The sequence below is a fragment of the Salminus brasiliensis genome, chromosome 4, assembly GCF_030463535.1.
Source record: "Salminus brasiliensis chromosome 4, fSalBra1.hap2, whole genome shotgun sequence".
Classification (NCBI taxonomy): Eukaryota; Metazoa; Chordata; class Actinopteri; order Characiformes; family Bryconidae; genus Salminus; species Salminus brasiliensis.
The window spans coordinates 35,332,173-35,345,300 of NC_132881.1; the positions used below are offsets into that span (position 1 = coordinate 35,332,173).

The window sequence follows — 13,128 nt, forward strand, 5'->3', positions numbered from 1 at the left end:
CATCCCTAGATATCCACTTCCTCACAAGCTTCTCACAAGGCTCTTTAGGTAATTACTTGCTACCCTGAATTAAGCCCAGGACAAAGACTCGACAGTGGTCTGGGGTCCCAGACCCACCCCCTCCAAACTCACTTCACAGACATGTCATTCTGCAAAACCACATTAGCCTCTATGTTGACTAAGGTCATACCTAACCCCACTGGCAACTTTAATTTATGCTCAGTGCCACTTCTATGCATTACATTAGCAACTGTACACACTACGCACCTGCACTACATCAGTAAAGTAGATCCACTGACCTGGCCTGGTGACTAAGACTAAGCCCTACTAGCACAGTTGATGCATGCTCAGTGCCACCCAATTTCATGTGGCTTTATTCAGTACAGCATAACATTGTTTGTATCTTCAAATAGTTTTGAAGCATTTCTATTGGTCCATTTATCATGACATTTTGACACAATGTAGAGATCATCTGGTATATTCACATTAACGCCAAAAATGGTGGTATGCTAAAAATGGCCTATACTTCCAGGGGATCCAAGTGGCTCAGTGGTGTAACGTGCTACCCCTATGGCCCGAGGCTTGTTAGTTAAAATTCTGAGCCATGTCTCTTTGCCATCAGAAACTGTAGTTCAAGAGGGCACAATTGGCCATGCTCTCTCCAGATGAGTAGATGTCCAATGCTGAGCACCTTGTGTCAGGAGCATTGCTAGTGCTAGGGGAGCTACGAACAGGTGGGTTAATTGGCTATACCAAATTGGAGCTAAAGGGTGAAACCTTTCGATAGACAAATTATATGCTCCACCATATTTCCTACCATGTTACACCTGAACATTCAGACACATACTACCTTTTTCCAGTTAAACTAAGCCTCATGCTTATCAACTATTTAAAGATTTTATTCGAACAGCTTAACTGCAGCAGTTTGAATGTTTTAAATGTGGGTGTATGCAACCCACAGATTACTATGGTAAGGCATTGGAAAGACCTTATTGTAATCACTGTAGTACAATTAACAAATGACTAGAGAAGGAAACAGCGTATGTTCCAATATTGCTTAATACTGCTGCCAAAAAACCAAAAACCTGTATATGTATGTAAAATTACAAGTGGTTTGAAAAATACATGATAATAAAAATACATGCTCTTTTGTGAGCACAAAACCTTGAGTTCCATTTTTGTCCGTCCTTCATCCTGTTCAGCATTTCATGAAGCCCAGCGTGAGCCTCAGGGGGTGTGTCACAGATATGACTTGATGAGCGATTCAGAGTGATGTCAGACAGCGTTGAAAGGACCGCCTGATGTTTTGTTTGCATGACCTAATGCCTGTGTCCTCAAGCATGTCTGATCCTGTAGACTGCCCTACGGTCTTTCCGGGGTGAAACTGCTGCCCAGGGTGTGGGATCTGCAAGCTAATGTGTGGATCTTTTCCATAGGATATTTAACAACTGCGTGGCACTGTCTGTTCCTCTCTGTCTCTCCTTCCCTTAAAAATGATCACTCTCTGGATTGCAGCTCGTGAGGCAGCCATGTGGGAGTTGGAGGAGCGCCACCTGCAGGAGAAGCACCAGTTGCTGAAGCAGCAGCTGAAAGACCAATACTTCATGCAGAGGCACCAGCTTCTAAAGAGACATGACAAGGCAATTGCATGATTTAGTATTTTAATTTAGTGTATGATTCAGTAGATTTAGTGTAACACATTCAAAATATTTGTATTTGTTAAAGTTGATATGAATTGTCAAAACAGATTTCGGGTGTTCCAGATATTCAGTACATTTAGTATAGTTTAACATGGTCGTGTGCTGATGCATCTGTTTAATCATGGCTGAATAACAGGAGATGGAACAGATGCAGGGCTATAATCAGCGCCTGATCGAGGAGATGAAGAACAGACAAGCTCAGGAGAGAGGCCGTCTACCAAAGATCCAGCGTGGTGAGGCTAAGACTCGCATGGCCATGTTTAAAAAGAGCCTGCGCATTACTGCCACAGGGACCCCAGAGCAAGACAGAGAGAAAATTAAGCAGGTAAATGCATCCATTCTCTAGAAGCCTTCAAATGAGGGTAAAACTGTGTAAAAACGTTATGCTGTGCATAAGCATTATATGTATGGTGGATTTCTTTGTGGATTTGTGGAACAGTTTGCTGCACAAGAGGAGAAGAGACAGAAGAATGAGCGACTGCATCAACATCAGAAGCACGAGAACCAGATGAGGGACCTCCAGCTTCAGTGTGACTCCAACATCAGGGAACTGCAGCAGCTACAGGTTCCAACTACTTTATTGACCCCATCTTTGCTGCTCTTGTTTTCATACGATAGCTAATGAATTAATTGACAATATTCCTGACTTCTCTAATTAAACCAAAAGAAACAGTGTTTGTACTTTGATGTCTTTTGACCTCTTTAAACTAGAATGAGAAGTGTCACCTGCTAATTGAACATGAGACTCAGAAGCTGAAGGAGCTGGATGAGGAGCACAGCCAGGAGCTTAAAGAATGGAGGGAGAAACTGCGTCCCAGAAAGAAGGTACTGAATCAGTGTCCATTATTTACAGCACAAAACCAAGGAAATAAATTCTGATGTCGTAGAAATCCCACTATACTATAGGTTGTCTAATTTCTAGTCAACTAGACCTCTTTTACATTCTGTAATCAATGAAACGTGTATTGTTAGATATAATTTATGGATAGAAGTATTGGGAAACCACCTAAAAACACCCAAAAGCAAGATTATTAAATGTGTGTAGTCAGAGCATTCCTGTGTGCATTGTTTCGATTGCATTTAGGGACAAAAGTGTTGTTGAGGTCAGGATGTTTGATCACCACCCCACCTCATCCCCAACTCCCCAACTCATCCCAAATGTCTAGTCCCTGTAGAGAAGTACTGCCAATAGAATAGGGCTTTCTGGAGTAGATTAGCAGTACTTCTCCACAGTGACTAGACATGCTGTGCACATCTTTGTCAGCAATGGGTGCAACTTAATAAGATAATTGCGATCTTTGTGAACCATGACCGGAATGAGCCTTAAATTGAATTAAATTTCTGGGCTCAACAAAAGTTCATTATATAAGCAGTTGGTAGATAAACATTCTCAGACTTGCAGAACTGTATCCCATTTATTTCAGTTGAGTTTGAGTCAAGTGTGTTGAGCAAAAAACAGTGGGTTGTGGTTGGTTGTTTTGCATGCCAGTCAAATGGCCTGCTAAAGTGTGCCATTCTCCAAACCAACATCACCTGATTAAGGAGACTAGGAGACTGTTTCAGTTCATTCTGACACCGCTTGCAGTGGGATTAGAATCTTATCTTGTACTCCAACCCTCATAAAATGTTTGTGCTTAGCCGAAAAACTGCTTTGAAGATTGTCCCTTGTGTTTGCTACTGCTTTTACCGGCATTGTACCCATAGTAATTTGGTGTTGGCAAATTTTTTATTTATTTATTTATTTTTATTTGGGCTTTCCATCCACACAAGCACAGCATTTTATGTTATAGAAATCAAAGGTTTTTGAAAGGCTTTCATTGTGAAGTTAATCTGCACTTGTTGCTGACTAATGACTGAGTTTTCCTTTTTATTACACTGTGCCAAAACGTCCTGCGCTCACATTTGTGAGAGCAACAAAAACGGTCTCTTTCTGATCATCTGGAATGTGTGGATGATTTTCAGAGAAAGCGGTGTCACCACAGCAACATAAGGACTTATGGAAAGCTGCTTGTTAAACTACATGCATTGTAGTTAAATAAATGTGCTTCAGGCTGTTTTGCTCATTACACTTTATCAAACTTTGAGTTGTTAGCACCCCCTGCTGGGCTGGCATGATCTTACCAGTGTTTTTAGGGTCCTTTTTTCACATTTTTAAGAATAGCTTGATATGTATGAAGCTGTTGAATACTGCTCAACACCACCTCTATACTGGAATAAAAAGCTTAAGATTCACCTTTTTCATGGTTCTTCCCTGCTAGGCTCTTGAGGAGGAGTTTACTCGGAAGCTACAAGAGCAGGAGGTCTTCTTCAAGATGAGCGGGGAGTCAGAGTGCCTTAACCCCACTGCCCAAAGCAGAGTCTCTAAGTTTTATCCCATTCCTAGTGTGCACTCCTCTGGGTCATAACCCACATATAATTCTTCTGTATCTCAGGCATTAGGAGGTGCTGAGGGTACAAACAGCTTTGGCTGTTGCTCTGATGGTCCTTCTCCAGGAGGAAGATTTGGCTTTTGACAAAAATTGATCATGGCATGATTTTGTTTTCTTCAGCACGTATGAAAGTAAATTCAACAGTGCGACATTTCAGTGATGCAGAAGGAGTTAACTTTCGCATTACTTTGACATGCTCTAAGACTATGAATCCAATGGATTGTTTTATTTCAGTTTCTCTAGTCTGCTGGGAGTGTTGCATGTGACATTGGCACAGATTAATGATGGGTACACTCAGATTTGATCTTTTGGAAATGAACATCAGATGTCTGTGCTGGGTCAGTGATATGTGATTGTTTTGCAATGGTTTCGGTGTGACTGAGTGAATCTTGGAGTCTTGTAATGCATTCTGGTTATCACTTTAAAACAGGTGAGATTTTGGAAATTCGTATTGCTTATGATGCACAAGAAGTTAATGCTTTGTATTACATTGAGCTGCCTTTTCTTTAAGCCCAGAGAGACTCTGCTTTTCATTTTTCTCTCTTGCTGTTGGAGTCTAAATGTTCAGTCTTTTATATGTTGTAGTTTAGTGTGTATGTATACAATGTTGTGCCTCTCCAGCACAAGAATCCGAACTTATAGGGAGCCCATTTTAGTTGTGGTACAGATTTTAATGAGGCCTAATGGGGAGGCATGTTAAACCAGTAAGGCTGTATCACTTATATGCAGATGATTTTTTTTTTTTTTTTTTTTTTTTTTTTTTTTTCCCGCAAAATATGCAGTTTTTTCTTATAATGCTTTTGGTTGTACTGCAGAATGTTAGCAGGTTTGCTACTGTCTGACCAATGTACTGTCATATGAAGTTGAGTAAGGCTGAAAAAACAGTCTGGGAGCCATATTCCTCATTTGTATCTTAAACCATACTCTACAGCTGGATTCTTCACAATTTAAAAATTCTACAAGACTTGAAGGATGTAGATAAAGGCGAACATTCATTACAGCCTCATGATGAGAGGTTGCAGTGTTGTTCTCAGTACAGGCTTAAATTCAAAGTGTGCTGAACACCAGAATGCCATTTATTTTTATGTTAAAAATAACTGCTACTGCAGTTGTTTGAGGTGAAATGAGCATATGCAGTAGTTTGATAACCTACATTTCAAGTTCTTTATTATTATTATTGTTATTATGTATTTCAATTATCTGAGAAAGGATTAAGGGGCAGATGTTACCATTCTATTTCATAGTTCACTATTTTAATATGCTAACTTTACAGTTCATTTATTAAGTGAGCTCTGGTCCAGTGTTTTGTCTTTTTGAAGATTTGCCTATATCAAACTTGCACATAGTTCATTTGGAATTTTTTGATGAAGGAGGTGGACGTTGTTAATTGGATGTACAGTGTTGCGTTGGATGTGTAGTGGTGTCTTCAGTGGTAAGAATGTGTGTTGCATTTCACTGATCGGACAAAACACTTATAGTTTTGTTTTTTCTTCTCATTTTTCGGGCAGTCAATACTCCTGTTCTTTACACTGCAGCAGTTTCACCAGTCTCTGCAGTCTGATTCATGCCTTCTTGCAGATGCAGTCTGCTTTTAAATTTTTTTTAAATTACCAAGTCCTCAGACCTGGCAGGGCTCCTCACATCTGGAAAGCATGCAGACTGTTTGGCAGGTTTGTTACATAGCAACAGTGGGAAAGTGGTGGCCAAATGGGGTCCTGGAGTGCTCTGCATACAGGCAGTCTAGTGCACAGCTGGATCTCATAGCCAGCAGTAGAGAACACATTTAACTGATCACTGTCATGCAACAACCTTGTAGCTCCAAAACAGCAACTTCACAGGAGAAGGACAAAACCTTGTTTCAATGAAAGTCAATGTAAATGATTTTATTCCATGTCATTGTGGAACATTTCTGTTGCCATTCATCATGAGCAGTGTTTTTACCACATATGTGACCTTTTTTCTTCTCATGTTCTGTTCAGACTTTTTGCGAAAAATATATGTTCAGTTTTTGTTTCTGTGCAACATTCATAATATTGAGAAATGTTACGTCCATTTGCCTCCTGCATGCTGAAATCCTGAATGCTGGACTGGACTGACACTTAAAATCCTGTGGCACTTTCATGGAATGTCTGAAGCGTTGTGAAGATCAATTTGGCTGATGTACCTCATGCCCTATTGATTGACATGCTGTAAATAAAATCCTCCCATTGTACTTTATGGAATCCTTTTTGGGGTTTTTTTTGTTGTTGCACACCTACTTCTTCAGTATCTGCTCAGTGCTGACAGACATTCTAGCTTCTTTTATTAATTTTTGTTTAGTATACCTCAAACATTTGTAGCAACTTGGTCCTCGGGTTCAGCTCATTCTGAACTCATACAAAAAAATTAATCAAAAGTCAAATTAACTTTTTTTAAAAGATGTACCACATTACATTCTAATATTTAGTTGAAGTGCAAAAATCACCTTTAAGGTTCTACATTTCATACAAGTAACGTTAGCAAAAACAGAAGTAGTACAAGTACACTGACAGGTAACAAATTCTAAAATAAACTACTTTCATAACAAAAAAAGAAAAGTTATCTAAAAGTTGTCTGTGTGTTTTTTTTTGGTTGTTTTGTTTAGTTTTTTGTGAATTGGAAGTGATGTAGTTATGGATAATGTGAAAACTGACTACCTCAGGCCTGCTGAACTACCTTGTTCTAAAACAAAATAAAACAACCAGAAAGCATAGACAGTGCATGCGCTTCCTCCTTCTACAATATTTGCTTCAAGGTATAAAAAGCCACTATAAAGTTACAGTGTTTGAAATGGTAGCCTCTACACACCAATGCTTCGTTTCTGCCGACCAAACTGGATTTCACCTGGAAGCAAAAAACAGTCAGTCAATTCACTTTAAGTTGTCCATACATTTGTGCCCAAACCCAATTACCCAACCCCTGTCCTGTGGTTTATGTGAACTGAATTCTTTTGCTTACTCAGGACACAACAGAAATGTCCATGAACTGGGATTAGCCCCTTAACCCCTTGAGCTGCAAGCAGGGTGACTAATTCTACAATTACCACCATCCAAAATATTAAATGTAAAACTTTACTAACATTTAATCACATTCATGAATTTGTACCACTGTGTTTTCAATAGTGAGCACTGCACAGCTTTACCTTTCTCACCCTTTTCACCCCTTGGTCCCTCATGACCTCTTGGCCCCTGAACGCCAGGTATTCCCTGTCTTCCCATCTCACCTGCAGATGGAAAATAATATTATAATGCGCATTTCTTATTGTGTATACTGAGAGATATGTTCATGTAGCACAGATCTAATCTGTTCTTGTGGTTGTAATGAATGCAAGAACCTAGGTACCTGGACACTAGCTAGTTCCATTTAGTCTCATATAATGCTGCTCCAAAGAGTCCCATTCTATTGAGAATTCTCTTGATTTTGTATGGAGATTATACAGGCTGTGTGTAGAGCTTGTATAATCTCCATGAACATATATCTCAGCAATGGGAGCACTTTAAAGTAGCTGCTTTCTGGATACTTTTGGACATACAATGTGCCTAGCTGTAATAGGGCAGATAATGTTTTAAAGATACCTTTGGGTCCAGGATATCCTCTTTCTCCTTTCTGTCCTTGCCTACCAGGAGGGCCTGGAATAGTGCCATGTACTGGAAGAATAAAGGTAGACAAGTACAATTATCTACTTTTAGCCATTCAGCTTTCCAAAGGTGGTGGAGTGAGTATTCTTTCTTCACATATTATAGAAAGCATATGTATGCATCTTACTTGATGTGCACACTGCCTGGTATAGCCACAGTTTCATTAGTAAAGGTGGTAAAGACACTCACTTCTAAAGAAATCCATAAGATCTCCAGTCACATTCCCATAGGCAGCAAAAACACGGCTGTATCCAGGCGGACCAGGGGGACCAGGAAGCCCAGGTGGTCCTTGGATCCCCGTTGACTGCCCTCGCCAATACTCTTCATTAATTTCCTGAAGCAAACCTTGGCCTGGCAAGGAAAGGGTGGTCATGGAGTCAGTTTTGGACACAGATTAAGCCTATTCTAGTTCTTGGATCTGTGAAGATAACAGTGGCTATTACCTTACACTAGAATGAACTGCAGGATGAATCAATAAGTCAGCATGATAAACTGATCACCAGAAGGCATAACGTTAAATAACACATTCTTATAAACATTTATTTCATATTACATTTATCTCATAACTTCTACAAGGTCTCAGACTGTTAGGGCTAGGGCTTGTTCATAGTCATAAATAGGTAAGGCCAGGTAATGCCAATTCCAAAGCTTCATAAATACTCTGACTCAAACCTTGTCCCAACAATCAGCAGCCATGGGCTCCTCTAGGCAGCTGCCTAGCACTCTGAGAATTCAAATAACTGTGGCCCACAAAGCACGCTATAGAAGACTATGGGAAGATAGGAAAGTGTTTTCAGGAGACTGTCTTCTCAGTTCATAATGTACATTTAATTTAAGTTAATAGGAATGCTTATTATTTGCTTGTTATTGTTATTATCTGGTGTCGACCTTTTGAGTCTGGGCTCCTCTCAAGCTTTCTTCCTCTCGACCCAAGGGAGTTTTTCCTTGCCACTGTTGCCACTAGCTTGTTCAAAAGGAGCTCGGACTCGGATCTTTGTAAAGCTGCTTTGGACAACATTAGTTGTGAAAAGCGCTATATAAATAAAATAAAATTAAACTGATTCACTGTTCTACTGACTTTAATGGAAGAGTCATCAGAAGAAAAATCACTGAACGAGTGAAAATCGCCCAACAAAAATGTTAAAACTCTTAGCTCGATAAAACAAGCATCTACAAGCTATGATCCTTGCCCAAACTTTGGTAAAAGATGGAAATAAAAACTATTGCTTAAAATATATCAAACAATTGTGTCTTCTTCTTTATGCCTTTTGAAAAAAACAGGACATCAGATATTTTGAGCAGGGTTGCCCTTTTGCATGCCACTGTTTTTCTAATCCCATGTTAATTCACCATAAACATTATAAACATCCTGTTATTCTGTCCAAAGATCATGTGAGATAACATTTTCAACATTATATGCTACTTAAAAAAAACAGAAAAAAAGACTTACGCCTAATGTAGTCAGTTACTCTCAAAGCAACATTGGAGTAGTCAGTTTCAGCCAACCTGGCCCCATTCCGGTCAGAACCATAGTAGTATCCACCTGCATTACTGTTTCCAGGTTCACCGCGGTCACCTTTCTCACCACGAGGCCCTGGAGGGCCTGCAGGCCCAGGAAGGCCAGAAGTGTAACGCCGCATAGCATCGCCTGAAACAACCAAGGTCGTTTAGGTCAGCCATCGCATACAGTCCCAACAGCCTGATAGTGGTGTTCATCTGTGCACTGAATGCTGGACTGCGTGAAACTGTTCACAATACTAAGTATCACAGTATCACACAACCACTCCATAATCATCACGTCAGTAAACTGATCACTGTTGTGAGAGATGATGAACTTACTGCTGAGGTACTCCTGAAGCTCTGCACGAATAAGTGAGCTTTGGCTTGCTCTGTCGTATGAAACCATGCCCCCTGAATTCCCTGGAGGCCCTTGAGGTCCTGGGGGGCCAGGTGGGCCAGGACGACCAGAGAAGCCAGAATCTAAAAGACATCAACACAATGAAAAGAGTGCAGTCTTTTCTTCATGAGATTTTAAATATTGTGTTCAGATGAGCAAAGAGCAGAGTGATGTACACCGAGGAACTTACTCTGCAGATACACCTGGATATCTTCAAGCCGATACCCTGAACCTGAGCCCGAAGGGCCTGAAGGGCCGCGGGGACCAACTGGGCCAGGTGGGCCCTGTCTGCCTGGAGGACCAGGAGGACCTGGGCGACCAACATTTGCACCAAGCCCTGATCCTGATACAGACAGAGAAAATATTTAAATTTAGAGGAGGAACAGTTCTCATGAATTTTACAAATACTGGGACAGCTTGAAAATGTAATTTTGTAATACAATTCTTTAAATACCCATTTTCTTTTTATTAAAAATGATGACATAAGCTCATAATAACAGCAGTTACACATACTGAATGTGGACATATGAGGATGAAACAGGGAAAAACATGCCAACAATCTTTAAGAATTTAACATTTTGAATACAAAGCTCTAACTGACACCTAAATAATGTGATTTTTTATTTTTAGGCATGGTTTGAAGCTATTTTGGGAAAATTAGCCTAACATTGATACTATCACACCTCACAATTCCTGACAGTCCTGCAGATTAACCCTCCTAAACTCTTCAGAACCACTAGTGGTTCATGTCTTTTCCCCTCACCACTTAGGAACAACTCGGCCAGTTTGCATTACTTTGCATGCAGTTACCAATTAGTAACCCTTAGGATGTAATAAAAGTCATGGAGCAGAAGGGGTTTAACACATGAGATACCTGACATGAGGCACCTGACATGAGAGGAGCTTTTTGCGTGCTTCCATGTTTGCTACCTCTTTTTAACAAACAATACTGCCTTTATTACAAGATGCACTACACTAGCTTCTAAATGAGTGCATACTCAAATTCAGACTTTGTTACTGATTTGTTTAATGACAATGAAAAGAATGATTGAAGTGTAAAGTCTCTTCCTATTCAAGTTGAATTTAAGTAAAATATAGATATCACAATTTATGTTTGAGCCATTTAATGTATAAACAAAGTCAAGTTGACAAAAGAAACTCAGGCTTACTCTCAATCAAAGCAGTGATGTCACTATAAGAAGACCCTGGTTGGCCAGGAAGTCCAGGAGGACCAGGTGGACCAGGAGCTCCAGGTCTACCAGTCAGCCCTCGCTCTAAAACCAAGATACAAATTCAAAATGCAAAATCACTTAAATTATTCTTAACAAAGTGAGATTTATGTAAAACTTGGAAAAAAACACACCGTTCATTATTCTGATGACGTAGTTTGCCACTTCTTGTGTGTCTAAGTTGGCTAGACTTACACCTCCTGGTGGGCCAGGTGGTCCTGGAGGACCAATTACATAGCGCCTAACATCATCCCCTGATGAACAAAAACAAAAAAAAATGTTAATAAAAGTTGAAACATAACACCTAATATAGTTTTGTATCAGTGTTTCTGACAGTGTTTCTGTAATACTCACTCTGTAGTAACGCAATTATGTCACTGACAGAAAAGCCAATTGTTCCACCACTTGTTCCACTGCTCGTTCCACTGCTCGTTCCACTGCTTACGCCACCGCTCAATCCACTGCTCGATCCACTGCTCGATCCACTGCTCGATCCGCTGCTTGATCCACTGCTGAATCCGGCACTCCTTCCCCTGCTTGCGCCACCGCTCAATCCACTGCTTGATCCACTGCTAAATCCACCATGCCTTCCACTGCTTTCGCCACCGCTCAATCCACCGCTCGATCCACTGCTGAATCCACCACGCCTTCCACTGCTTTCGCCACCAGTCAATCCACCACTCGCTCCGCCGCTCACATCGACAATTAATCCAGAACCTACAACAAAGGTTTACAGTATTACTGTGCAACTAGGTTTAATACACGTGATATAGACTAACTGACTCTTTTACAACAAAGGTGGCTCAGCCACAACTCAATTGTTTGAGTTAATGCATTGTGCTGCAGTTCACATACTGCATTTCACTGGCTTGTAGTTGTAATTTCTCAATGACAATAAAGTTGAATGTAATCTAATCTAATCTAATCAAATGATTAATGAGTGTTGACTGCATATGTGTCAACCCATAAGGTTTACCTATATAAAAAAAATTCCTTCACAGTTTTGGAGCAACACGACCATATAAGGAACTGCTATTGCATATACAGTGAAGTGAAAAAACAAAGCATCTAGTTAAATATTAAGAAATATGAACATATCAATATTTCAAATTTTCTTTCAAACAATATTTATAGATAAAGGTGATGTACCAACACCCGATGTTGCCATTGTGAAGATTGCCTGACTATTTCTCCTACATCCAACATTTTGACAATGAGAACTCACGGTTCGGTATCAGATAGTTAATGTTATTTGCTTTATCTAGGAGTGGTCTAAATGTTGTTTTTTTATTTATAGGTATAGATATGTTGTGGTGTATTTAATTTAGTTTATATTAATTCTTTTTTTCAATTCTTTCAGACAAGCTTTAGATGATTAATTATAGAGTATACTGGGTTGTAGATCCCAACATTAGACTTTTGAGATGGTAGAAAATTGTTTAATTAGCTTTGATAATATCAGAAACTCTTCAAACTTTACAGACTTACGCTGAAGATAGGCGATGACCCGAGCAGCCACATCCTCGATGGACACTGAAGGCCCAGGAGGACCAGGAGGGCCCTGGAGACTGGACAACTGCTGTCTCATGCTGTCACCTGATGATGATCCGTATCATTTTCACATGAAAACACAGTCCCAATTCTATATACAGTATATTTCTGCAGAAATGTTGAGTATGTTCTAGATTTTGATTTTAAAACAGAGCAGTTTAACTTACTCTGCATGTACTCGACAATATAACGGCGATAGTCAGCAGAAGATCCAGACTGCCCAGGAGGCCCAGGTGGTCCAGGAGGGCCTGGGGGGCCACGCTGTCCTTGAGAACCAAGTGCAATGGAACCTGGGAATGAAATGGTCTTGTTAATTAACATCTAGTTCTTATCTTTTGAGCGGTGCTTTGATCTCGTAACGATCGTCATAATTTCCTTTCCTGCTCTCTTCTTCCTCTTTCTCACTCTATTACTGTGTCCGTCTTCAACATCCAGTGTGTTAGCTTTTGATGATCATGCTCAAGGCTACTAAATGTCCTAAATTGAGGTAGTGGGTCAGCTTCGGTTCCGCAAGCTTAGGTGCTCCAAATATGTTTCTGTGAACCGTACGTTTTTTACAATAACTAAAAACATTTTTTACAAAATTAATTGGATGGTTAAGATTCTTGTATTTAAGAGCCTTAGAAACAGCAACACATAACCACATTTCGCTTCTCAAAGTCCTCA

The 13,128-nt window shown here is 40.1% G+C and overlaps 2 protein-coding genes across 4 annotated transcripts in view; one reads left to right on the plus strand and one right to left on the minus strand.

The window, feature by feature from the left end:
- The window catches only part of slka (STE20-like kinase a), a 23,124-nt gene extending 16,778 nt beyond the window's left edge, over positions 1-6,346 (plus strand). For all 3 annotated transcript variants that reach the window (XM_072678187.1, XM_072678189.1, XM_072678190.1), the window contains 5 exons: positions 1,516-1,640; positions 1,837-2,025; positions 2,140-2,265; positions 2,412-2,525; positions 3,959-6,346. In XM_072678187.1, the coding sequence (XP_072534288.1) occupies positions 1,516-1,640; positions 1,837-2,025; positions 2,140-2,265; positions 2,412-2,525; positions 3,959-4,105 (701 nt within the window). In that variant the 3' untranslated portion in view covers positions 4,106-6,346. The remainder of the gene's footprint in view (positions 1-1,515; positions 1,641-1,836; positions 2,026-2,139; positions 2,266-2,411; positions 2,526-3,958) is intronic.
- Positions 6,008-13,128, minus strand: part of col17a1b (collagen, type XVII, alpha 1b) — a 22,983-nt gene continuing 15,862 nt past the window's right edge. The window contains exons 43-54 of the mRNA XM_072678191.1: positions 12,630-12,752; positions 12,400-12,507; positions 11,266-11,628; positions 11,046-11,165; positions 10,852-10,956; positions 9,873-10,025; positions 9,625-9,765; positions 9,236-9,433; positions 7,975-8,136; positions 7,723-7,794; positions 7,290-7,370; positions 6,008-6,991 (exon numbers count right to left, since the gene is read on the minus strand). Of these exons, the coding sequence (XP_072534292.1) occupies positions 6,948-6,991; positions 7,290-7,370; positions 7,723-7,794; positions 7,975-8,136; positions 9,236-9,433; positions 9,625-9,765; positions 9,873-10,025; positions 10,852-10,956; positions 11,046-11,165; positions 11,266-11,628; positions 12,400-12,507; positions 12,630-12,752 (1,670 nt within the window). The 3' untranslated portion in view covers positions 6,008-6,947. The remainder of the gene's footprint in view (positions 6,992-7,289; positions 7,371-7,722; positions 7,795-7,974; positions 8,137-9,235; positions 9,434-9,624; positions 9,766-9,872; positions 10,026-10,851; positions 10,957-11,045; positions 11,166-11,265; positions 11,629-12,399; positions 12,508-12,629; positions 12,753-13,128) is intronic.